The following is a 27,719-nucleotide window of genomic DNA, read 5'->3' on the forward strand; positions in this document are numbered from 1 at the left end:
AGCATTGAGGAGATAATACAAAGCAGCCTACAGCTGAGAAGCCATTTCTCTGAAGTCTCCTTTATGCAGCAAGAAAAATACATCTCCTATGAAGTCTCCTTACAGGTGAGAAAATACCTCACAGACATGATGTGAAGATCAGGTGAAAGTGCCTAAGGCCCAGTATGTGATAATAATAACCTAGAAAAGTAACTGAAACAGATAAATGTGTGGGTTTTGTTTTTTGCATTTTGGGGCATATTTTTTAGGCCTATTCCTGGGGATTGAACTTTTGGCTCAGTCTTTAAATCCCTAAATATGTTCTCTTAAAGAAGAATCCAGCAGGATTCTGGAAATGGGAAACTGGCTGTTACTGATGGCGCTGAAAGAATAAAAGTTAATTCCCTTTTTTCCTGTCTGAAACCTTTCAGGACTCCCTGTAACAACAGCCACCTTATAATGGAGTTTATTTCAATAACTACTGGCTTATTTGCATGCACGATTCCATTGAATCTTCACAGGAACGCCAAGTTGTGGAATTCCATCCTGTCTAGTGTACAGGCGAAGAATGAAGCCTAGATGCGTGGCATCAAGTGTTTTTGTTTGTTTGTTTGTTTGTTTGTTTTCTTTCTTTCAAGTGTTTCTTCCATTGTCATACAGGAGTGACGGGGCCCAGGGGCAGCGCTGGTGGCGCAGCGGTTTAGCGCCGCCTGCAGCCCAGGGCGTGACCCCGGGGTTTCGGGATCGAGTCCCCGTCGGGCTCCCTGCATGGAGCCTGCTTCTCCCTCTGCCTGTGTCTCTGCTCCTCTCTCTGTGTCTCATAAATAAATAAATAAATAAATAAAACCTTTAAAAAAGAGAGAAAAAAGAGTAACGGTGCCTAGAGACCTGGCGAGGTCCTCCGAGGCCCGCGCGGTCAGAGCCCTGCTGCCCGCCCCTCCCTCCCTCTCTACCGAGGAGCGTGGCCGCGCACGGGTTGGGGGCGGGGAAAGCGGGCGGACACCGCCCCCCCGGGGGATGGGTAGAGCGAAGCCCCGCCCCGGAAGTGGCTCTCAGTGGGCGTGGCCTCACGCCGATTCTCTCGGAGCCTCTGGGCCCGACTGCTGCAGGGCCGTAAAGGGCTCTCCGAGTCGTAAAGTGGCGAGGCGCGGCAGCGTTGCTCTACGACTACTTGGAACGAGAGCGGCAGGCCGGCGTTCGCAGCTTGGCGATTTTCGGCGCCGCACGTGGGTGACCGTCGGTGTTCGGGCCCGGAATTCGTTCCTTTTGGCGTGGACAAGCCACACTGAAGGACAGAGTGGCCGCGGAGACCGGGGGGTCGTGGGCTGATGGATATTGCTGTTGAAGATGAGGGGACTTTGGGAGGAGGTCTGCAGAGTGGAGCTGAGGGGGCGCGGCTGAGGCTGGCGTCCGACCGGGAGAGAGTCGGGGGCACCGCAGTGACGGAAGTTGGCAGCGTGGGAGCGGGGAACGGACTGGCAGGAGTGGAGAAGGCGGAGGACGGGGAAAGGAGTGGCCAGAAGGCCGAGGAGATGCGAGTGGACCTAACGGTTGTGAAGCAAGAAGTTCTGGATTGGTCGGAAATGGAAGAAGGCCGGTGGGTAAAGCAGGAGGCGGAGGACGCGCCTGAGGTGAAGGAGGAGAAACCAGGCGTATCGGAGGTGAAGCAGGAGATGGATGGGAGTTTTGAGGTGAAAGAAGAGAAGGGGAGTGAGGCAGAGGTAAAAGAAGAGAAAGTGAAGGTGAAGGAAGAGATGATGGACTGGCTAGATGTGAAGGAAGAGAAGAAAGGTAATTTGGAGATAAAAGAGGAAGCCTTTGTTACTCAGAACATAAAAAAGGAGGAAATGATGGATGAAGTGAATGTAAAGGAAGAGAAGTATCTCCCAAAGGAAGAAGTGATGGATGATGCGAAGGTGAAAGAGGAGCCTCGGGTAAATCCCCCAGCGGGTTTCAAACGGAAACTGGCCATGTCCAGGTAGGACAGGGAGAGATTCATTGGGAAAATAGAGGTGTGGAGTCCTCTGTTGTCTGGGATGAAGGAAATCGAGCAGCCGGGTGTCAAATAATGAACAATAAATGCCATCTTGGGTCTCTGGAGCCAACGTGTTGGTGGTGGAGGTGGGGGGGGGGAGGGGAAGGGTTTTGTCAGAGAACAACACATTCAGTGAAAATACGTCAGGCGGTAAGTGGCCAGTGCACAATGGCCAAGTCAGAAAATTCTGGGGACTAGAAAACTCTTGGACCAGATTCTGGTTTGACTTAATATGCTCTTGACTCAATATTCTTTAAAAGAGGATAGGCATAAAGAAAGTCTGCTAAACTAACAGGGATACCGTGGATCGTTAAAATCAGAAATGCACTTGAACTCCCCCAGCTGTCTACTTCCTCTGTGGATACTGTGAATGTTCATTGCTTTATAGTTAATCTCCTTTACTTTGTGATCATGTGACAGCATAGGAAATAGAAGAGTGGTCACATTCTTGGGACTCTTCCTGTCTAGAACAGACTGGGCCAAAAAGAAATGGCTGTAGTTTGGTTGTCAGTCCTAAGCTCCTAGAAGAGCAATTGGAGACAGATGATGGGTAAGAGAACTTCCAGATTATTTTAGTGCTCATTTCAGGTTGGGTGTGGAGATGAGAAGAGAGGCCGCTGATACTATGTATTTAACCTGGTCTCCTACTTTTTTGTGGTGTGTGTGCCTTTAAGGTATTTGAATTCACGGATTGGACCTCTGGTTATGTGCGCACGTGTGCACACGTACAAACACAATCATTAACGGACTGCCAGGAATCACAAGTTAAAATAGTAGTGAGCAATCTCATTCTGTGATCGCAATAGCAAAAGAAGTCAAAAGCGAGATTTAAAACTTATTACATGTTTTCTTGGATTATGTAGTACTAACAATATTGTAAATGTCGTTTGGAGACAGTTTCCTAGAGCAGAATTTTCTAAGGATGTTTGACAACTATCAAGTATTTTATCAGAGTTACTTGCATATACCTTCTTCACTGACTACATGTCTTTAAATTGTTGGTGATGAGTAATTGACTCAGCGTTAAAGATTATAGATAAAAGAGTAGAATTAATATTTGATAATTTATTTCCTTGTGGGCTTTTGTAGGTGTGAAACTTGTGGTACAGAAGAAGCCAAGTACAAATGTCCACGTTGTATGCGATATTCCTGCAGGTATATATGTAATTTCCTACCTTACTACCCATGTCTGTACCCATCGTACCTCAGTATAAAAGTACCTCCTCTTTGTCTCTTCAGTTTGCCCTGTGTGAAGAAACACAAAGCAGAACTGACATGTAATGGAGTTCGAGATAAGACTGCATATGTTTCCATACAACAGTTTACTGAAATGAATCTCCTAAGTGGTAAGTCATCTTAGGGATAGCGGATTGATCTTCCTGGCCACTGGAATATGTCATTTATTTTTCTATTTTGAAATTTTTAGATTATCGGTTTTTGGAAGATGTGGCAAGAACAGCAGACCACATTTCTAGAGATGCTTTTTTAAAAAGACCAATAAGCAATAAACACGTAAGTATTTATTTTTTCCATCACTTCCAGTTAAAATTCTTTTTATCAGTTAGATTCATTTTTTTTTTTTTTTCACCGAATATGTGGTGAGCAGCTACTGTGATCCAGAGCTATTCCAGTTACTAGGGTACATCAGTGACCAAAACAAATTTCTTCTCATGGAGCCTGTATTGTGTGGGGAAAGACAGGAGATGAGTAGAGGAACAAAGATAATTTCAGATAGAGTTTAGTGCATGTGGGAAATAAAGCAAGCACAGGAGATTAAAGAAAATTAAAATGGTGTTTTTTGGGAGGAGATTATGAGTATCTTCAATACAGTAGTCAGGAGAAGTTTCTCTGAGAGATGACATTTAAGCAATGATCTGAATGAGAGGCAGCCATGTGAACCTTTGGAGGAAGACTGTTCTAGGTAGTGACAAAAACAGAAGTAAAGACTGTGTTAAGAGTAAGGTTGGTGTGTTTGAGGATTAAAATGGGGACATGGTGACTGAAGCATAATTGCGTAAAGAGAAGAATATTCAACATGAGGTTAGAGAAACTGGTGAGGACTCCTAACGTATTCTGAGTGAAAATGGAAGCCATGAGAGGGTTTTGAGCACATTTGCTTTTTGAAAGATCACTCTTGCTGCTGTCTGAAAAATGAGCTTTAGTGAGCAAGAGTGGAAGATTGAAAGGGAGGATAGTTAAAAAGCTTTTGCTGTGGTTCAGGTGAAAAATGATGGTGGCTTGGATAATGCTGTTAAATTATTGGAAAGTGTTTGGATTCTAATTTTGAAGGAAGAACTAACAGGACTTGCTATTTTATTTATTTATTTATTTAGAATTTTTAATTTATTTATTCATGAGAGACAGAAACACACACACAGAGAGAGAGAGAGAGAGAGGCAGAGACACAGGCAGAGGGAGAAGCAGGCTCCATGCAGGGAGCCCAATGTGGGATTTGATCCCAGGACTCCAGGATCATGCCCTGGGCCGAAGGCAGGCACTAAACCGCTGGGCCACCTGGGCGTCCTGGCTATTTTATTTACTTACTTACTTACTTATTTATTTATTGTTATTATTTTTAATAAATTTATTTTTTATTGGCATTCAATTTGCAAACATACAGAATAACACCCAGTGCTCATCCCGTCAAGTGCCCCCCCCTCAGTGCCCGCCACCCAGTCACCCCCAACCCCCGCCCACCTCCCCTTCCACCACCCCTAGTTCGTTTCCCAGAGTTAGGAGTCTTTCATGTTCTGTCTCCCTTTCTGATATTTCCCACTTATTTAATACACTTAATTTTCATACTCTTTCATCCCTTTTGCATTCCGTAAACAGTATGCAAAATTAAAACTTAACATATTGGAAATATTTTGCAACTGCTATTCTAGAAATTCTTTAAGAGTGTTTTAAATCATGTCATGAAATTATGTGCCTTTTTCAAAGACCATTTTAGCATTGGAGTTGCAGAATTTTAGCACTTAATTTTAACACCTTATTTTATTGTTATTACTGGTACCAACTTGACATTTCACATATCTGAAAGAAAGATTACCATGCATGTTTTTCTGAAACTTAATTAAGGATAACTAAGCATAATTACAATTCTGCTTAAAAGATAAATTTTTAATTTTTTTGTTTTTATCATGAAGTATTTCATGCATATTAAAAAAGCATAAAATATAAAGAACATTGTTTAATGAATAATCATAAAGTGAACCAATCCATGTAACTACCACTTAGGTTCGGAAAAAGAACATTATCATCTTCTCAAAAATTTCTGCCTTGTGCCATTCCCTGATCATTCTTCTGAATGGTTTCTAGTTTAGGACCCGTGTCATTTATTTATCCATTCTTTGGTTCATGGACTCGAGTTTTCTGTAATAACAACAACAAAACCTTAAAGTATTGCAGTGAGTACTTTTGTTTATGAATTGTGGTTTTTGTCCACACATGTTTTTTCTAGTATTTATACCTAGCAATGGAATTACTCTGTTGTGGGATATGCACATCTTCAACTTTACTAGATATAACCAAAATATTTTCTGAAGTAGTCACACTAGTTTAGATTCCCAATATTGTGTGTACCTGTTGTCACATCTTCTCCAAACTTGATTTGGTCAGAGTTTTAAAATTTTTATCAGTTTGGGGGGATCCCCGGATGATTCATCAGTTTAGCGCTGCCTTCCGCCCAGGACGTGATCCTGGAGACCCGGGATCGAGTCCCTCATCAGGCTCCCTGCATGGAGCCTGCTTCTCCCTCTGCCTGTGTCTCTGCCTTTCTCTCTCTCTCTCTGTCTCTCATGAATAAATAAATAAAATCTTAAAAAATAAAAATTTTTGTCCGTTTGATGGCTTTGTAGTTATATTGGGGTTTTTAATTTGCAGTTCTCTGATTTCTAATAAGATTGAACATCTTTCAAATATTTTATTGGCCATTTGGATTTCATTTTATAGAAAGTTTGTCTCCTGCTCATCTTTTTACTGGTCAACTTCCTTTTTCTTACTGGTTTGTAGGAATTCTTATATTTCTTAAATGCCTGTTGGTAGTTGATTGTGTTATAAATAGCTTCTTCCATTCTGTGGCTTGTTTTTCACTCTCTGTAGTGTCTTTAATGAATAGATGTTCTTAATTTTAATGTAGTCAAATTTATCATATGTTTCCATTATAATCAGTAGTTTATATGTTTATAAAAAAATTCTTTCCTACTTTGAAGTTATGAAGCTATTCTCTCATAATTATTTTCTAAAAGCTTTATAGTGTTGCATCTCACATTTATATCTGTAAACTACCTGAGATTAATTTTTGTATATCAAATGAAGCAGAGATCCCATTTAATTTTAATCAATGGATGCACTTTCTTAGCTCCAAAGTTCATCCTTTCTTTACTGCTCTACAGGACTGCCTTTGTAATATATCAGGCATCCATATATTCTTGGGTCAGTTTCTATTCTATTCTGTTGGTCTACTTGTCTATCCACACCAATACTAAACACTCTCTATTGTAGTTTTTTATACTGCAACTCACTGTCTCCTAGACTAATTCCTCTGACTTTGTTCATTTTCTGGAGTATGGCTATATTCTAGTGTGGATATGGCTCTTTGTAATTCTATACAAATATGAGGAATCAGCCTGTTGATTCTACAATCCCGTTTCCCCACCTGGGAATTTTAATTGGGGTTGCATTTATTTTATAGAGTAAATTAGGTGATTGGACTTCTTTACAGCTTAAATCTTGAAATCTCTGCATTTATTTACTATCTTTGGTATCTCTATAATTTTCTCAGCAGAGATCATATACATTTTTTGTTAGATTTATTCCTAGGCACTTTATTTTTTCATGCTTTTTTTAAATAGCTTTTCTTTTTTTAATGTTTTTGCTGTTATTTAGTAATGAGATTTTTGTTATTTATTTTATGGTATTCTAATTCTGCATTTTACAGAATTAAAATCTACACCTGTGCTTTATCTATAGATTCCTTGAGATTTTCTCTATTAACAATTTGTCACAATTTGTTTTTATCTTTCTATCCTTATTCTTTTTTTCTTATTGGAATAGTTAGGACTTACCATCCAGGGTTAGTACCATTGATGATAGTAGATATTTATGTTGTAAGTCTCAAGTCCTCCCCTAGCTCTCATTTGCTTGATGGAGTCACATGACTCAATATCCAGTTGTACTCATGGCTAAAATTTATTAGTGAAAGAATACAGAGCAAAATTAGCAAAAAGAAAAGGAGCATAGCCTATAGGAATCCAGTTGCAAGCTTCCACAAATCCTCTCCATTTGGAGTTACACAGTATGCAGTTAATTCCTCCTGCGATAACAAATGTGAAGTATTGTCTGCTAGACAAGCTCGTTAAAAATTCACTACCCAGGGTTTTTTTGGGGGACTGATCACAGAAGCACCCTCTGTCCAGCAAGTGCCAAATTCCAGACTCCCAGAAGGAAAGCAAATAAAACCATATGGTTTATACAAACAATTCAGGCACAGTGGACCACACTTAACTGTTTTAGGAAAAGTCAGTTTAGGAAACCATTTACCAGTTATTCAAATTTCCAGGCACTTGCCAAGAGACAACTTTGCAATCAAAACCACCCAAAGATAACAGTCTCAGGCCTGCTACATTAACTCATCTGTACATCTTTGTTTTATAACTCTGGTCATGGAAGAAAAACTTCCAAGACTGCACCATGATGTTTGCTCTTAAATTTCTTTAAGATTTAATTTGATACCTAGATTATGAAAATTCTAGTCCTAGTTTGCTCTCAGATTTTATCATGAATGGTGGTTATATTTTATTAAATGCTTTTTCTGTATTTGATTTTTCATTTTTGTTCTTTTAATCTATAATTTTCTAGTATGAAAAATCTTTTTAATTGGTTTTCTAATTTAAGCTTAACTTGCATGTGTGTTATTATCATATCATGCTTTTTCTACTCTGTGGAATTCATTTGAATTATATGTGTGTGTCCACCTTCTCCATGCATTCATTTTGTATTTCTCTCTATGAGTGAGATTAACCTTTAATTTTCATTTTTAGTATTCTCAGTTTTCCTTTTTTTTTTTAATTCTTTTTTTTTCTCAGTTTTCCATATCATTATGACTCTAGTTTCATAAAATTATTTGGGAATGTTCCCATTTTATTCTTGGATGCATTCACTAATGTTGGAATTACTTCCTCCTTAAGAGTTAGGTAAAAATTTTACCTAACTCACTAATGTTGGAATTACTTCCTCCTTGGTAAAAGTTTTACCTAACTCCCAAGTTGTTAAGAAACTAGTATGGGGGGATCCCTGGTGGCTCAGCGGTTTAGCACCTGCCTTTGGCCCAGGGCATGATGCTGGAGTCCCGGGATCAAGTCCCACATCGGGCTCCATGCATGGAGCCTGCTTCCTCCTCTGCCTGTGTCTCTGTCTCTCATCTCTCATGAATAAATAAAATAAAATCTTTAAAAAAAAAAAAAAAAAAAAAGAAAGAAACTAGTATGGGCTTAGAATTTGGGCTACTAAGGTATAGTCTTTACTTTTTGTGGGATTCTGCAGGTTTTCTGTGTCTTCTTGAGTTACTATTTCTAGATTACATTTTTCTAAGAGTTTGTCCATTGGACCTAAATTTTTAAATTTATTGGCATAAAGTTCTACATAAACCTCTTCTTTAGATCTCTCTGGGAGTTGTAGTGATTTTATTTGTGATATTTGTGATATTGGTTATTTGTGCTTTTTTTCCCCTAGATTAGTTGCTGTTATGTGTTTTTTCTAATTTGTTATTGTATCCTATCCCCTTGACTTTTGTTGTATCTTTCTTTTTTAGTTTAGTTTAATTGCAGTGTGGTCAGAGAACATACTCTTAAGTTCATTCCTCTAAAATACATCAGTACTTGTATTTGTGGCCCAGTATATATGGTCAAGTTTTGTAATGGTCTCTGCTTGAAAATAAGAATATTCTGCAGTTGCTGAATATAGTACTCTGTATACCCTTTTTAGGTCAGGTTTATTAACTATGTTGTTTAAATTGTTTATAATGTTACTGTTTGCGTGTATTTCTTCTATAAGTTTCAAAGAGAAGTATGTTAACATTCCCCAGTAGATAAAATCAAACAGACCTGTTTGTTTCCCTTGTGGGAGTTTGTTTTGCTTTATATGTTTTAAGGCTAAATTATTAAATGCATACCTCAGGAAATACTTCTCGTTGGTGTATTTAACCTTTGCCATTATGAGCTGACCCTCCTTGTCTCTGGCTTTTTGTGTACTTTGACTAATAATAATAAAGCTGTATCAATTATTTGCATGGTCTGTTTTTTACTTATTTAAGGCCTTTCTGTATCCTTATGTTGTAGATAGCTGGCTTTCAGTTTTTCTTCCATCTTACAATCTGTAACTTTTAACTAAATCATTAAGTTCATTTATATTTTATAAAATTACCTGTACGTTTGACTTTAAATTGTCACATCATTTTTGCTATTCGTCCCAATTTTTTTCTTCTTGCCTTTGGGCTGTTTTTTTTTTTTTTTTTTAATCATTTGAATTTTTCTCTTTATCGTTTATAAGTTATACACCCTTTTTCTATCCTTTCATTGGCTAAGCTAGATAATACAACATGCATGCTTAATTTACCATTATTTAAAGTTAAGTACCACCTGAACTTTGTGCCTAGACAATGCAAACAACCTTAGAACAGGAGTTGGCAAACTTTTTCTGTAAAGGGTCAAATAGTATTTTTTCCAGACCATATGGTTTCTGTCACAACTATTCAACTCTGCTGTTGTATCAAGAAAGCAGTCATAAACAATATATAAACAAAAATGGGTGGGGCTACATTCCAAAAGAATTTATTTATAAAGATAAGTGGCAGGGAGATAACAGTTTACCAGCAGTTACCTTAAATTCCATTTAACCCTATACCGATTATTGTTTTCAGTTCTTTAAATTGGCTTTTAAAAAAAATCTCCATACAGTAATTATTGTTTTTTTTTCAGTCACTCTTTGAATTTATCTTTTTTTTTTTTTTTTTTTTTAAGATTTTACTTATTTATTTGAGAGAAAGTGTGTGTGCACAAGCAGGGGGAAGAGCAGGGAAAGAGGGAGAGGCAAAAGCAGACTCCCTTTTGAGTGTGGAGCCCAGCACCAGGCTAGATCCAAGACCCCAAAATCATGAGCCAAAGTCAGACACAACCAGCTGAGCCACCCAGGTGCCCTTTGAGTTTATATTTCTACTTTCTTTTTTTTTTTTTTTAATTATTTTTTATTGGTGCTCAATTTGCCAACATACAGAATAACACCCAGTGCTCATCCCGTCAAGTGCCCCCCTCAGTGCCCGTCACCCATTCACCCTCCCCCCCCCCCCACCACCCCTAGTTCGTTTCCCAGAGTTAGGAGTCTTTATGTTCTGTCTCCCTTTCTGATATTTCCCACACATTTCTTCTCCCTTCCCTTATATTCCCTTTCACTATTATTTATATTCCCCAAATGAATGAGAACATATAATGTTTGTCCTTCTCCGATTGACTTACTTCACTCAGCATAATACCCTCCAGTTCCATCCACGTTGAAGCAAATGGTGGGTATTTGTCATTTCTAATGGCTGAGTAATATTCCATTGTATACATAAACCGCATCTTTATCCATTCATCTTTTGATGGACACCGAGGCTCTACTTTCTTTGCTCTAATTCCATTACCATCTTAAATCTTACAATTGAGAGATTACTTTTCTCCTGCTTCAAGCACATCCTTTACAATTTCCTTTAGAAAAGATTTGCTGGTTGCCACCGTCTCTTTGTTTTTTGTTTTTGTTCTTTTCTATTTATTTGCCATTCTTCACTCTGAAATGATTTTTCTCAATGTAATTCTGGGTTTAGAATTTGAGTTTCAGCGTCTTACAGTTTCCATTGTTGTTGCAGTCATCTGCAACAGTTGGCTTTGAAATCATTTTTAATCTGGCTGCATTTTTTTTGCTATTTTTGCATTTTTTTTTAATCTTTGGTGTTCTGTATTTGTGCTATACTACGAAGATGCAAATTTCTTTTTATTCATCGTAACTTGAAAATTGTCAGATTTGTTGACTCTGGCATATCTTCCATCAGTTCTTGGAAATTTTCAGCCCATTTCTATTAAAAGATTCCCCTGCCTTACTTCTTCTCTCTTCTAAAACTACTGTTAACTCTGAGTTAAGTCTTCTCCCCATATCTTACCTATCCTTTAACGTCTCTGATTTTTTTTTTTAATCTTTTTTGTCTCTGTAATGTGTTCTGGAAATGTCCTGGTTTTATTTAGTTCTTTGAAAAATTTACTGAGTCAGTTTTTATAGTTTCTGTTCACTGTAAATATTTTCAAGCTGTTAGGTTTTCAAATTTTGCAGAGTTGTCCTGTGTATGATCATTTTAGTGTTTGAATATATGGGGAATTCTCAGCTACCTCTTTTTTCTCTTTTGATTCCTGTTCACTGGCATTTGTTTTCTTGTATTATTTAAGCTTTTTTATGTTTTATTGAGTACTACTTTTTTTCTTAAATTATTTGTGAGAACTTTTTGAAGAGTGGGATGCAGGCCTTCTTTTACTCTGCCAGGGAATATTGCAATCTGGACTTATCTTAAACCAACTTGAAAGTTTAAGATTCCCTTGACTGTACAAGCAAGGCAAATCATATTAAATCTCAGCAAGAACTGGCCCATGGCCACAGCTTCTTTTATATATATATATTTATATTTATTCATAGAGACACAGAGAGAGAGAGAGAGAGAGAGAGGCAGAGACACAGGCAGAGGGAGAAGCAGGCTCCATGCAGGGAACCCAACATGGGGCTTGATCCTGGGTTTCGGGGATCACGCCCTGGACTGAAGGTGGGCACGTTTAAACCACTGAGCCACCTGGGCTACCCATGGCCACAGCTTCTAATGAATTGTTTTTCCCTTTTCCCCTCTGTTACAGTCATTCCAATATAAATTTCCTCACATGCTCTGGGGGCAGGGTTTATCTCTGATTCACCCTTATCTTATTATTATTAGGCATATTCTGTGACTGAGATTCATTTGAGGAGGGGTTTCTAGGGGTCTTAAGTCTGACCTTGTTGCTGAGATGGCTGTTGAAAGGGAAAGCCTATATTTGCCAGAATTTGCAAAAGTGGCTTCATTGCTTTGCTTACCTTTCCGAATTTTCACTTCTCATTAAAGATTGGCCTCTATTTTCCTGTTTTTTTTTTTTTTTTCTTCCCAGCTCTTCAATGCTTTTAAGGTGATGTTTACATATATTTTATTACATATATGTTTTTCCCCTACTACCTGGCATTGTTAGATGTTTTCAGTGGGAGGGTTGGTCCTTATAATCATTGCTATTACTAAAACTAAAATCCCGTAAGTTATAAAATTGGTTGTAATTTCTTAAATTATTTCCCTTCTTAACAAGTGATAACGTACTCATCCTTTCCTTTGGCTTATGATATAATTGTCTGACTCTTTGCATTGCAAATTCTAGACTCTCATTCACTTAACCAAAACCTTGCATTTATACTTTGCTATTTCAGTGATCAGAGAAGTCTTGATGATATTACTTGCTTCACTACTGTCTGGAGTTGACTAGTTTATCTCAACCAACCCAGATAGATGGTCAGTGGAGAAACAGATCAGATTATTCACATAGCCCATTTTGTATAGTCTGCAACAATGGCTACTCTAATTTGGGCCTTGTACTAAGTAATGCCGGTTCCTCCCCTGAGTGAACTACCTATCTTGTAATTAAAGCAGGCATTTATACAGCTAAGTATGGCATAAACTCTTTAGTAAAAGGAAAGGAACTGTACAGGTATCCCCTATGAATTGCCAAGTGTCCTATATTTTTAAAAATCCCATTAAATCCTCCCTTGGCTTAGAGCATATGGCTAAAAAGACAGGCTATAGAATTAGACATACCTGAGTTTGAATACAGGCTGTGTCTCAGAAATAGCTGCATAATGTTGGCATCTCATTAACTTTCATTCTTATATTGGGTGTAGTAATAGTATCTATCTGATAATATTGTGAGGATTAGGAGAAATGTTGCTGTTTAGTACAGTTTGTGAAATGTAGGTACTCAATAAATCTTAACTATTATATTTCCAAATATTGTTTTACTCACTTCTGAAATGTAAGCCATTTTAAAATTAATTTGTCTTATTTTTGGTTGTTAGATGTACTTTATGAAAAATCGTGCCAGAAAACAAGGTATTAACTTAAAACTTCTACCTAATGGATTCACCAAGAGGAAAGAAAATTCAACATTTTTTGATAAGAAGTAAGTTTCTAACTTCATTCTTAGTATATTGGGTATTCTGATTTGATCAAGAACATCTTTTAAGGTTTGGTTTGCTATAAAGCATTGTTACCCACAGTATAGTTTGTGAACTTTTTGTTATTGGTCTATGATAATTGCACAAATTGAAAATAAGCATTTAGAAACTTATACCAATTTTATGTCATGTGACTAATAAAATTTTCAGCTTATTTGGTAAGTGTGTATATATGTGTATATCTGAGACCTAAGAAACCATGGAAGTATTTCAAAGCTTACAGCTTTGACTGGAGCAGTTTGGCTTTTGTAATAATTTCTTTGGGGTTCCAATAAGATTTCACTTGAAAACCAGTGTTGAGAAAGAGGGAAGCTTAGAAAACATTTACTCTGTAGTAAATCTGTGAGTACAGATAATAAAGATTAGTCTGCTCCTTTCTGTGAGTGCTAGGTCTGAAAGGTTCCATTAATACCGAAGAGAACAGGATCCCAAAATACTGTAAGTAGCCTACTAAATGATTAGATGATACTTTTCAAATGTCAGGATTGTTGATTTAGAGTAAAAAATCCTGAGTTATCCTTCAACCTTTAGTAACTGCAAGGCCTTGAGCAGATGACTTTCTCTGGGCCTCATCTATAGGATGTAAGGGTTGTAGTAGATAACTAAGATACTTTTATCATTTCATAAACTGAAAAGGCAGAACCATCAGAATTATTATTCTAATAAACTTTCCACCTTTTCAGAAAATGTTATATTAGAAGGTGGTGTTATCCATTTGTTTTATGTTTCATGACAAATATTTGTAAAAGTGGTTTTCCTTTTTCCTGGGTAGCTTCCAGAAATAAAGTAAAATTTTTCATTTATCATATATGAGATGATTCCATTGTGCATTTTGAAACTGACAGATTTAAAAATAGACATAATGTATTTGACATTTAAGATAATGGTTTATGTCTTCTCAAATATAAAATATATTCCTGTGTTATGAAGGAAACCATTCACATTGATTGTCATCAAAGCTTAGTTGTTAGTGTTAGAAAGTATACACCCTCAAATGTAAAATTTTGGGGTCTCTAGGTAGATGAATGTATATGGGAAGGTTTTTTTTCCAAAAATAAACAGTATATTTCTTGGGTTTAGAACCCAAATTTATACTTGGTTATTTTGGAACACTGAGATCTCTGAAGTAGCAAATTGGACTCTTTGCATTATGCCTTTTGCTTATGAATTTAGAGTTATTTGGAGTTGGGTTTTTTAATAATTTTTTAGTGTTTTCACATGAGGAGATTAGCAACATAGTTCATAATAGGCTTTAGAGTCCATTTCTTAGCTATTTTCACATCCATAAAATGGAGCTAATAATAGTATTGTATAGAATTGTGACCTTTAATATAATAGTTTACCTAACCACTAACTGGAGTTAGGAAGAAATCAGTGTATATAGCAACTGTGAAAATAATATATCCTCATCATAAAAAAATTTAAAGGAAAAAATAGCACCTGTAATTCCATTATATAGAGATGACCACTGATAACACTGCATGTTTGCTTCTTTTTTTTTTTTTTTTTAAAGATTTTATTTATTTATTCATGAGAGGGAGGAGGGGCAGACACAGGCAGAGGGAGAAGCAGGCTCCATGCAGGGAGCCTGACATGGGACTTGATCCCAAGACTCCTGGGCCGAAGGCCGTGCTAAACCGCTGAGCCACCCTGGGCTGCCCTTCATGTTTGCTTCTAATGATGTTTTCTTCTTTTTTCCATTAGTAAAATAAAACATAATATTAAATACCTAAGAGTATATACAAAGTTACATGACTTTTTTTCAAGTTATATGTTTCTAATTTTTTATGAATAAAAGAATACTTTTTTGCAACCAGGAACTTTTTTCTTGTTAATGCAAATCTGCCTTATTTCGAAGTAGTATATTCTAGCTATGCCTGCTATTCTTTAATTATTCCCATATTCATGAACATTTAGCTTATTTCTAGTTTTTAATTATTAGAAATAATGTCATAATAAACATCACATTAAATGATTCTTCCAAAAAAATTAAAAATTAAAAATAAATAAATAAATAATTCTTCCATAAAATTTTTTGTGTGCTTACATGACTTTCTGTACAGTCTCTAGAATGTAGAATTACTGGATCAGAGACTACATGCATTTAAAATTTTCAGAAAAACTCCACAAATTGTCCTCCACGAAAAAGTTCCACATTATATCTTCATCAGAAAAGTATGAGAGTGCCTATTATAGTTATACTTGCACTTTAATTGAATATAATTAAACTTTTGTGTATCTCGTTATTGGAAAGAATGAGCTCTTGAATTTTTTCTTGTAAGATATGCCTGTTTATAGCTCATCTTATTCTATCCCATACATAGGGAATCTTTTCACCAGCCTGTTTATCCTTTAATTTGGTCTTACAGTCATTTTTGATGCATTTTAAATAGTTGTAAAAAATTCTCTACAACATAGAGATAGTAAGGTGGAGTAGTTTAAGAGCACAAACTGGAGCCAGGATCCCTGTGTTCAAATTTATGATCAGCCTCTTCCTAGCTATGTGATACTAAGCTAAACCACCTAACTTGTTTTTGCCTCAGTTTCCTCATCTGCAAAGTGTGAGGTGTAATAATAAACTGGGACTAAACCAGTTTTCATTTCCATTTGTAGTATATGAGAATACCTGTTTAAACATCTCACTATTAGTGAGTTTTTTCTTTAAAAAAATGATGCTATAAAAAAAAGGTGGTGGGATCCCTGGGTGGCGCAGCAGTTTGGCGCCTGCCTTTGGCCCAAGGCGCGATCCTGGAGACCCGGGATCGAATCCCACATCGGGCTCCCGGTGCGTGGAGCCTGCTTCTCCCTCGGCCTGTGTCTCTGCCTCTCTCTCTCTCTCTCTGTGACTATCATAAATAAATAAAAATTGAAAAAAAAAATATTTAAAAAAAAAAAAAAGGTGGTAACTTGAAAGGTTGAAATGACAGTTTTTAAAATTTGCTTTTTATTTAATTTCTACTGAGGTATGTAATATTTGACTACATGTTTCAGAGTGACACCTTAAAAGTTAAAAGTGTGAAGTTTGACTTAATCTAATCTGTAAGATCTTTCATTCATAGGAGCATTTCAGGGGTCAGTTCAGTGAAAAAAATAATTCAAAGTTCTACGTAACTAATTTTTTCCATTTGTTTGTTGTTAAATTGCCCATTATTACTTTTAAATGAAAATGGTTTTGCTCCTAACTGAATTTAAAATGTCTGTATTTAGATGTTAGATTAATAAAGCACTAAGGTGAGTTCTCAGTTAGATGAAAGCCATACTGAATATTGAGAATATTGATAATCAGCTTGGAAATGTCTTTAGTATGTCCCAATATTTTGTTCATTCTTGTTCAGCATTTTCATCAGTGATTTAGTTCATGATTTCTCATCTTGGCCCTTTTGACATTTTGAGCAAGACAATTCTTTTTGTGGGGGGGTTATTAGCATTTTAGAATGTTTAGTAGCATCCCTTGCCTCTGCCCGCTAGATGTTAGTAACACAGGCAGACACACACCCCTACCCACCCATCTCTCTTATGGCAACAAGAAATGTCTCCAGACATTATCAGATGTTCCCTGGAGTAGGGGCAGAAGGGAGAGACAAAATCACCCCATTTGAGAATCATTGATTTAGATTAATGCAGAAAACATACTTCTTGAATTTTATAGTAAAATCAGGATTGCAAAAATTTTGATTGCTAAAAGATGGTATATATAAGTAGCAAGATAAATATATAAGGTTCTGTACTTGCGGGGAACAAAATTTAGAAGTACCTTCTTCAGGATACTCATGTTTTCTTAACCATTCATATGAAAAATGACTAGGTTTTAATGATTTTAAGTGTTATTTTATGATTTAGTGTAATTAGATGTGTTGTTATTTAAGATGATTGCTGAAAAGAGGGAAGAGAGGGATACTAAATCTTTTCAAACGATTATTTTCACTTCCCATGCCCCACTATTCTGTTTCTAAAAGGCTCATTTTCAGTACTTTTTTCCTACTTTCAAAAATGATTACTGCTTTGAGTCAGATAAATTTGAATTTGAATATTACCTCTGTCATTTAGTACATACTAGGTGACCTTTGGCAAGATCAAATTTACTATTTGAGAGGATTAAATGAAATTATACCTATAGTAGTACCTGGCACTTAGTAAATAATATACAATGACAATTCAGGGTCTGCTTCTCTTACCTGAAATCCTTGGAGATCTGGTAAATTTACTGTATTCACCTTTGGGAGGTCTGGAGCAGCATTATATAATCAAACAATACTATGTCTACAGTGAAACCTGCAAATGTGTACATTAAAATGGGTAAATAATGATTGTGAACGGGCTCAGGCAGGTTTTGCTGGCAAAGGTTTAATGAAAAAACTTTCAATTTCAGGTATTTGGGGATTTTCTAACTTCACATGAGATTTCGGTCCTTTGTACTAAGATGATTGTTATAACTGCCTTGGTGTTAAATTGGTCATTTGCTTTTTTAAGCAGCTTGAGCTAAAATATAGTCAAAAACCCAAATTGAACTTGTTTAAAATTAAATGTTCGAATGGTAATTTTTTAATAGAGTGAAGAATTCTTTATGCTGTTTTTGTAACTTTTCTGTGAAATCTGAAATTATTTCAAAATACAAAGCTTAAAAACATCTATATATATAAATACTCTCATGTGAAGTGTGACTAATGCTGTGCCTGAGTTACCTCTGTAGAACTATCAGTAGGTTATACAGCAGGTGCAATAGCTACTTTAGAAACATAGGTCCATTATAAATCCAGGCATCCTTCATGGCAGGAGATTTTGACTGGTATGGGTGTGAATCGAGTAAATCTCATATGTAAAACTGTGTGATGTGTAAATTTTTCTAAGAATAAGAAGTGTAATTTTCATTTTATAGTCAAAGTTGGGTATAACACATTTTTTTGTGAGGTCAAAAATGCATTTAATAGTGAGACACCTGGTGGCTTGCTCAGTTAAGTGTGTGACTCCTGATTTTGGCTCAGGTCACTATCTCAAGGTCATGAGATTGAGCTGTGTGTTGGGCTCCATGCTGGGCTGGAGCCTACATAAGATTCTCTCTCTTCTCCCCTCCCCCCCTTCACTCATGTTCTTTCTTTATAAAAAATAAAATAAAAAAATTTTAAATGGGGCAGCCTGGGTGGCTCAGTGGTTTAGTGCTGCCTTCAGCACAGAGCATGATCCTAGAGACCTGAGATCGGGTCCCACATTGGGCTCCCTGCATGGAGCCTGCTTCTCCCTCTGCCTGTGTCTCTGCCTCTCTCTCTCTCTCTCTCTCTCATGAGTAAATAATTAAAAAAAAAATTTTAAAAAAGAAAATGGACATTAGTGGTCATTTTAGAAGGCAATTTGGTAATATTTCTCAAAATGTTATATATGCATACTCAAGTAATTTAGCCTATGAATGTATTCATACAGTTTACAGAGATACAGTATATCTATTCCAGCATTGTTTTTTAGTAGTGTAAAAAGTGGCAACAACCTCAAGTGTTCATTAGTATGGGACCAAGTTAAATTGATAGTATCTTTGCAAGGTGGAATTCTAGGTAGCCATTAAACAAAAACAATTAAGCTGTAGAATTATCATGAAATAACATCAGTATGTTCAATGAAAGGAGAAACCGAGTTTAAACAGTTGTCTGAAAGATAGGAAGCTCGCTTTTCCTATTGGTACAAAATTTTCATGCAATGAAATGCACAAATCAAAAAAGTACACTTGTTGACAAATACATATGTAGGCATACCTTTTTCTGTCACACTTCATTTTATTGTCCTTTGCTTTTATTAAGCACAAATATTGTGCTTTTTTCACAATTTGGAGGTTTGTGGCAGCCTTACATCAAGCAAATCTTTTGGTGCCATTTTTGTTTGCTTCATGTCTCTATGTCACCTTTTGGTAATTGTTGCAATATTTCAAACTTTTTCATTATTATATTTCTTACAGTAATCTATGATTGATCTTTGATGTTACTACTATAATTGTTTTGGGGTGCCACGAAAGGCACTCATATAAAATAGTGAATTTAATTGATAAAAGTGTGGATTCTGACTGTTCCACCAACTGGCCATTCCCTATCTTTCTCCTTCTCTTCAGGTCTCCTATTCCCTGTAATACAACAAAATTGCAATTAAGCCAATTAATAACCCCTACAGTGACCTTCTAAGTGTTCAAGTGGACAAAAGAGCTGATGGAGCTAGACAGTAGATGAATGTTGTTTTCATGCCTTTCACCACAACATCCATTCTGCAGCCCATGGGGTCAGGGAGTCATTTTGACCTTCAAGTCTTACTATTTAATACATTTCGTAAGTCTGTAGCTGCCAAAAATAGTGATTCCTCTGATGGACTTGGGCAGAGTCAGTCCATTGAAAACCTGGAAAAGGATTCACCATTCTAGATGCCATGAAGAACATTTGTGATTCATGGGGAAAGTCAGAATATCAACATTCACAGGAATGTTTTAGAAAAAGTAAATCCAGCCCTCATAGAGGATGTTGAGGGGTTTAAGACATTTGTGGGGGAAGTAACTACAGATGTGCTGGAAGCAGCAAGAGAACCAGAAGTAGCAGTGGAGCCTGAACAATTGGTAATTGGTAATGGGCTGCAATCTCAGTAAAACTTTACCGGATGAGGAGCTGCTTCTTATGGATGAACAAAAATAGTGGTTTCCTGAGATGGAATCTACTCCTGGTGTGGATGCTGGAAAACTGTTGAAATGACAACAAAAGAGTTAGTATGTTATCTAAACTTAGTTGATAAAGCAGTGGTAGGGTTTGAGATGACTGACCTAATTTTGAAGGAAATTTTATGGTTAAGTGCTATTAAACAGTATCACATGCTACAGAGAAATCATGTGTGAATCAGTTGGTGAAACAAACTTGATTGTTACCTTATTTTTAAAAATTGCCACCCTGTCAGTCAGCAGCCCTCAGTACTGAGGCAGGACCTTCCCCTAGCAAAAACATTATGACTCACTAAAAGCTCAGATGATGGTTAGCATTTTTTTTTGCAATATTTTTAAATTAAGGTATGTACATATTTTTTAAACATCTTTTTTTTTTTTTTAAGATTTTATCTATTTATTCATGAGAGACACAGAGAGAGAGAGGCAGAGACACCGGCAGAGGGAGAAGCAGGCTCCATACAGGGAGCCTGATGTGGGACTCGATCCTGGGTCTCCAGGATCAGGCCCTGGGCTGAAGGCGGCGCTAAACCGCTGAGCCACCTGGGCTGCCCTGTACGTTTTTTTTTAGACATGATACTATTGCACACTTAACAGACTGCAGTATAGTGTAAAAATAACTTTTTACACACTGGGAAACTAAAAAATTAATTTCACTGGCTTTGTTGCAATATTTACTTTCATTATAGTGTTCTACCTATGATTATCTCCAAGGTATGCCTACATCTGTATAACATAGTCCCTATGAATATATAGAATATTACCATCACCCCAGAAAGGTCTTTCCTTATTTGCTCCTCTCTTCCCCGGTGACACCCTGTTGTATATTTTTCCCTTGGTGATGAGTTTTGCCTTATTTAAAATTCCACATATGGAATCCTATAAACTTAGCCTTGCTTTTGAATGATAAGTTTAGCTGAATATGAAATATCATGACATTTTATTTCAGTATTCCATTCAGTTATTTATTCCCTTATCTTATTTTTTTACCACTTTTGGGAACACTTTTTTAAATTATTATTTTTTTTTAATATTTTATTTATTCATGAAAGACACACACAGAGAGAGGCAGAGACACAGCAGAGGGAGAAGCAGGCTCCATGCAGGGAGCCCGACATGGGACTCGATCCCGGGTCTCCAGGATCATGCCCTGGGCCAAAGGCAGGCGCTAAACTGCTAAGCTACCCAAGGATCCCTTAAATTATTTTTTAATTGAGGTATAATTGACATATATAACATTAGTTTCAAGTGTACAACATAATGATTCAATATTTATATACATTGTGAAATGATTATCACAGGTCTAGTTAACATACATCACCTCACATAGTTAAGAAAGAAGAGGAAATTTTTTTCTGTAATGAGAACTTTTGAGGTCTACAGTCTTAACCACTTTCAGATAAGTAATACAATATTTTTAACTGTCGTTACCATGCTGTACCTTATATCCCTGTGACTTATTTATTATATAGGACATTTGTACCTTTTGAGAACACTCTTTTATATAGTCTTTTTTTTTTTCATTCATTTGCTTTTCAGGTATTCACTTTTGTCTTTGAAGTTCTCTAGTTGCAGTATAAGGGCCTTTGATTTTTCAAATTTATCTTCCTTGGGATTTGTGCTTTCAGAATATGGTAGTTCTGGAAGTTCTAAGGCATTATTTTAATATTTTGTTAGTCGTTGCTGCATTTGAAGTAATTTATTCAGTTACATCATCCAAGTTACTATCTCCTCAGCTGTATCTAATTAACCTTCTCTTTAGCTCATACACTGAGTATTTCTTTGTTTCAGTTTTGTTTTTCATTTCTAGAAGTTCTCGGTCTTTCCCAAATCTATCTGCTCTTTTAGATAGAACTGTATTCTTTTCTCATATTTAAGTTCCTCTTTGTTTAATAATTTGAACATTTATTATCTGTGTAAATAATTCCAGTATCAGAAGTTCTTGGAAGTCTGTTATTGCTGTCTCCTGTTTCTGCAGACTTTTGATTATGGTGGCTGGTTTCCTTGTTTTGTTTTGTTTTTTCCCTAAAATGTATCTGTGAATGCAAGTTGACATAGAAGGTTGCGTGCATTTGCTTATGCCAATGTACTCCATGGCACCAATTCATGATCCTCTTTAATTTCTTAGTCTTAAGTTTTTCCGACTGTGTAGTAGGAATAATTTGAACCCCAAAACAATTTGAGGAAATGGCAGCTTTGCATTCTCAATTGAGATTTTTCCCTTTCTCCTCTCTATGTTTATCCCGAGAGCCTGAGTTGAGGTCCACAAGTTTTCTAATTGTTTTCCTTTGCTAGTGGGCAGGATTTTTCTGGCTTACACTTTTCACTGGTTTTATGTTGTGATCCCCAGTTTGATGTCTACAGCCTATGTGGGCCCAAGATCTTGTCTCCAGTCACCCCAGCCTCTTGGTACCAAGGTTTGCAAAGGATTCCAGAGCAGATGTAGCTTCATTCAGCATTCTCCCAGGATCTTCAGTTCCTGCTCTCTTTTGGTTCCTGAAGATATCTCTTATTGCTGATGAGCTCAATCTGTTTAGTTCATTTCTCCAGGATTTCTTTTTTAAGAAATTTTTAAGGTTTTATTTTTTTGTTCATGAGAGACACACAGAGAGAGGCATAGTAGGCAAGGGAGAGGCAAGACCCTGGTATCATGACCTGAGCCAAAGGCAGGTGCTCAACCATTGAGCCACCCAGGCACCCCTCTCAAGGATTTTTTTCCCCCAGGATTTCTTAATGTATGCTATTGAGAAGGTTTTCAGATTATCTTTTCTAAAATATCCTAATTGTTTAAAATCAGCACTGGCAGCACTGGTACAAAGGTAAGGTCAGTAGTGGAAAAGAAACAGGTAAGGAAGATGTGATAATGACTTGTTCACCTAACAATTCCACTTCTCGAAATTTATTTGATAGATAAAACTATATGGGGATCCCTGGGTGGCGCAGCGGTTTGGCGCCTGCCTTTGGCCCAGGGCGCGATCCTGGAGACCCGGGATCGAATCCCACGTCGGGCTCCCGGTGCATGGAGCCTGCTTCTCCCTCTGCCTGTGTCTCTGCCTCTCTCTCTCTCTCTCTCTCTCTCTCACTGCGTGCCTATCATAAATTCAAAAAAACAAACAAACAAAAAAAAACTATATGAATGGAAAATGGAATATGTACAAGGATATTGAGTGCAATGTTGTCTGTAATAGCAAAAGAGTAGCATGAATCTAAATTTAGATTCATTTAGAACTACTTAAAATATGGAATGCTTTTACAATGGAAAAAGAATGGAGCAGGTCTGAATGTATTAATATAGAATGATTTTCAGAAATACTAAATGAATAAAGTTATATAAACTGCTGACAGTGGTTATCCTAAAGGAAGGCAATTGAGTGGAAGGGGACAGGGATGGGAATTATGTCCTGTTTTATACCTTTTTCAATTTTAGATCATTTGCATGTAATGCTTATTTTAAGAATAAATAAATGACTTTGTTAAAATAATTTTAAAAGGCATTGATAGATGTGGGCAGGACCATTAAACATTTTGAGTTGTAAATAGAATCTTTGAAAAATATATATATGATTCTACATTTTTATCCACAATTGCCACTCTTTTTCAGTATTGTTTTAGTGTTTACTACAGGATGCCATAGGTATCAAACCCGGAGATGTTTTGGTTGTGCCTGGATAAGTAACAAGTCTCATTTGGTCACATAACTCCCCTCATTTTATCTTCCTGGCTATTTGGGTCTGAGGATTCAACAGTGAGGTCAAGAATGCACTTTGACTTGTCAACTGAAAAAAAAAAAAAAAAAATTGGACTGAAGATCCCTTCCCCAATAGTATTTTTAGCTTAACTCCAGGCTTGGACTCTAGTGTGGACTAACCACCCAATCCCAACTTTTGGCCTTTCTTTCTCCTGCAGTTTGTCTCCACATAACTTCTAAGCAACCCAGTCCTTTTTATCATTCCTCTCTGTCAGCTTAGAACTGAGGTTTTAACTTCCTTTTGGCTCAGGGTTCTTTTCTATCTGTGGGTCTCTCTTAGAGTATGAAGATGGTAGAAGTGTGTCCATTATTTTAACAACAGTGTGAATTAGTAATTGAGCTCCAGTCCTTTTTTAGAAACTAGCCACTAGATGTCTCTCTTGTAAAGAAGTAACCTTTTACAGATTCACAAAATTACTTTTTTTCCTTTGGATAAAATCACAGCATTCTAATTATATCACAATAATAGACCCATCTACCTCTTTATTAATGTCAGTAGCACCTTTTTTCTTTTCTTATGAAGAATGGTGATACACTTCATAAAGCACAGTATTTTGTTTGCGTGATTACCTGTAAGTAGTATAGGTTTGTACTTTACTGCAGACTGACTTTAGAAAAGAGCAAAGGAAAATGAAATGACAGGTTTAACAGCTGTGGTCATGGGGGGGGACAAGTCAATTTTGCAGTGATCTAGTTTGGTTGAAGATTTTCAGAACAACAGCAGGACCTTAGAAAAAACAGTGGGAAAGACTAGAAACTGGTTCTTCAAATAGCCATTTCCTTACAGGAGCCGTGTAGGTAGTAGTGAGACGTTTCTGTGACATACAGCACCACAGAGGTTGTACTTCTCCGTAAAAACAATTAGCCAGCATTCATGGAACTAGAAAACACCCTTGGTCATCTTGGGGTCCCCACCCTGGTTCAGTTAGGGAAAGCCTTCCCTCGTCCCCAGGTCTACTACTTCATGATATGCCTCTGGCATGTATCTCTTTCCACTTCTTTCTCTGCCACATATATCAGACATATTCTCCCGTGCAGGCCACCTTGTGTCACCCTGGACTACTGAGGAACTTTTACATGCCCTCCCTATCTCAGTGTCTCCTTACTTCAGTCACTTGATACACTGCTGTCTGTCTGATATGTCTTTACAAAATGTGTTTTTGCTGTGATGGTCACTTGCTCAAAATCAAGGAGTTAAATCTAGGTTTAAGGATGGTTTTGTGATGAGGGTATCAGTTGCAAAAGGATAAAGTAGTAAATTTAAGACAGTGTATGTAGTTTGACGTGTCTAGAAGTTAGGTTGGGAGTTGGTAAGTGGTAAGAGATGAGGTTGGAGAGAGCCCCACTGGGCCTGGGCTTTGCAGGACCTTATATGCCATACCAGAGAGTTTAGACAGTCATACTTTGAGCAGAAAATGTTCCTGTTAGTATGAGGGATCCACACTAAATATGGGTTTTCATAGTCTGTCCCCACCTGATTTCCTCATGTATTCAACCAAGTATACACAGGCTGGTCACCATACTTAAGCCTAGAATGTTTTCCTCATCCATTATTTTCTAGCCATCTGTGAAAATACACAGGATAGCTCATCTTCTCCATTATTTCTTTTTACCACAGTTCTTATACATTTTCTCTACAGTTAATATGAAACACATGCTGCATTTAGTGCTGGCATTCATTTTTGGTATGCATATATATGTGTATATTTATATTACGTGTGTGTTGTGTATGCAGAAAGGAGAGTGTATATATCTCCTTTCTGCATTCTGGTGTGTTTCTTACTAGGGGCTCTGTTGGCATTTTGAACAGGACAGTTTTTTTGTTGTGTGGGACTTTCCCATTCATTACAGGAAGGTTAGCATTTTTGGTCTCTGCCCACTAAAATGCCTAAAGTGCTTCCCAGTCTTGGAACAGTCAGAAACTGCCCAGCCATTTCTAAATGTCCCCACCGCCCAGGTTGGTACAATTCCCAGTTGAGAACTGCTTTATTAAGTGCTCAAGTATTTATCAGTTATTTGAAGCAAAATGTACTTTTTTATTTCAGTCTTCACCTGCTATATCCATTTTCTTAATATACTGTCTACTAAAGCCAGTACCACATACTTAACCTGTTTCCTATTATTATTGTGTAGTGGTGAAACTAATTTTTGAAAGAGTAAAATGTAATATATAACTGGAACTTTTCAAAGTATTTTCATAATGATGTGAGACACATAAAATTATGGTTTTCATTCTCCCCAATTCCAGTAATTTTAATCCATGCTAAGTAACTACACAGATCCTTTGTATTCACTCTTCCAAAAACACTTATTATGGTACCAATCGTAATAAAATAGATGGATTATTTTTTATGAGGAATGGTTATATTTATTCTTGGGACTTTAAAATTTGCTCTTGAAATGTATTTTCAAAGATAAAATGCCTGTGAGTGAAGGATTATGTAGATGTTTTATACATTTGTTTTTTCCTTGAAGGATTTCAAAATTTGGTAGATTTTCTTTCTGCTTTAAATTAAAATAAGGTTTTATAACTGATGGTGGAAGAAAATGGTTTTCTCCTGAAATTCCTTCAGGTGTTATATACTGCTTCCAAATTTCATAAGAGTTAACAATTTATAGGCTATCTTCCTTTTCTACTGTTTCATAATAAAAGATGAAATCTAGAAAGAAGAAAACTTTAATTTCTTATATCAGGATGCTTGATGTTGCTTGAAATAGAATACCCAATTCAAACCAGTTTGAGCTGTAAAAGGGCATATTATTGGCTGTCGTAACTGAATGTCCTGAGGTAAGATGGACTTCAGAGTTAATAGATAAAATGACTCAATTACATCATCAGTGATCTAGTTTATTGCTGATTCTCCATTATATCTTCAGTGGTGTCAGCTGAATCCTCATGGTCATAGGATGCCCCCGGTAATAGTTTGAGTTGCAGTAAATATCCAAGAGTGCTTCTCTCTGAGCATCACTGAATAGAAAACCTGAAATTCACCACGATTGGACCTCTTAGGTCATCTGCCCCATCCTGAGCCATTGTGTCGAGGAAAACCTAGGATAGTGATTTTCTTAAGCCAACTCATAAGTGCATGTCCCTAGAGATAGGGAATGGGTTCCATTCATCAAAGTATGGTTATGGATTAGGAAGAAAGTTGGTGGTAATAAGAGATTACAAAGGAGGCAATTAAACTATAACTCTTATAAATGATTTCAAAATATGAAGGCAAATATGTAAAATATGACTGAGGTACATTTAAATTAATAGTACATAAAAATACATGGTTATTGAAGTTGCAGTTCTAGTAAGTTCATAATAGTATAGACGATTAGAGCATAGACTGGAATTATTGTACTGCCTGGATTAAAATTTCACTTCTGTCACTTTCCAGCTGAATAATGACCTTGAAATGGACTTTCCTCTTAGGGTTCTCATCTGTAAAATGAAATAATGTCATTCATCTTAGGGCTAGAAGAATTAAATGAATTAATACATGTAAACATTTAGAACAATGTCTGACATATTAAAAGCACTTAATAAACTATTACTACTATTGCTGCTTGCTAGTGCTCTCTGGTAAAAGGACCTGCTGGCAGGTTTGATAGCCTGTAGACTTTACTAATTTAACTAGTGGTGTAGTATTCTAAAGAGTAGACATGTGGAAATTCTAGCTTTAGCTTACTCCCATGGAATCACCTGTATTTAAAAATTAGAAGTAACAATTTTAGGCACATTTGAACTGACATGATATGTCATTGTGCTTCTCAAAAGTAGTGAGAGATATTTCCCTTAATAACTATAAACAAAAGCTGAAGTTAATGTCTTGAATATTTACTAGGAGAGTTAAATAAATAGTAGGGTGATTTGAGTCTGCCACTAAGCCCTTCATTTCATTCTTTTTAAAAAAACCTTTGCTGTTGGTGCATTAACCACAGAATAAAATCCATAATGTTTAACAGAACAT

General features: G+C 36.6%; 1 protein-coding gene across 11 annotated transcripts in view; it reads left to right on the top strand.

Annotated features, from left to right (window-relative positions):
- The first annotated feature begins 1,053 nt into the window (after positions 1–1,053).
- The window catches only part of ZNHIT6 (zinc finger HIT-type containing 6), an 85,193-nt gene continuing 58,527 nt past the window's right edge, over positions 1,054–27,719 (top strand). For 8 of the 11 annotated variants that reach the window (XR_005361332.1, XR_005361329.1, XR_005361328.1 and 5 more), the window contains exons 1-5: positions 1,308–1,957; positions 3,104–3,169; positions 3,254–3,360; positions 3,441–3,526; positions 13,175–13,278. Coding sequence is in view for 4 of the 11 variants with exons in the window: in XM_038541494.1 (XP_038397422.1) it covers positions 1,308–1,957; positions 3,104–3,169; positions 3,254–3,360; positions 3,441–3,526; positions 13,175–13,278 (1,013 nt within the window). In the remaining 7 variants the exon portion in view is untranslated. Of the gene's footprint in view, positions 1,958–3,103; positions 3,170–3,253; positions 3,361–3,440; positions 3,527–13,174; positions 13,279–27,719 lie in introns of all 11 variants that reach the window. The other 3 variants (XM_038541497.1, XM_038541495.1, XM_038541493.1) reach the window with 3 other exon arrangements.

The sequence above is a fragment of the Canis lupus genome, chromosome 6, assembly GCF_011100685.1.
Source record: "Canis lupus familiaris isolate Mischka breed German Shepherd chromosome 6, alternate assembly UU_Cfam_GSD_1.0, whole genome shotgun sequence".
Classification (NCBI taxonomy): Eukaryota; Metazoa; Chordata; class Mammalia; order Carnivora; family Canidae; genus Canis; species Canis lupus.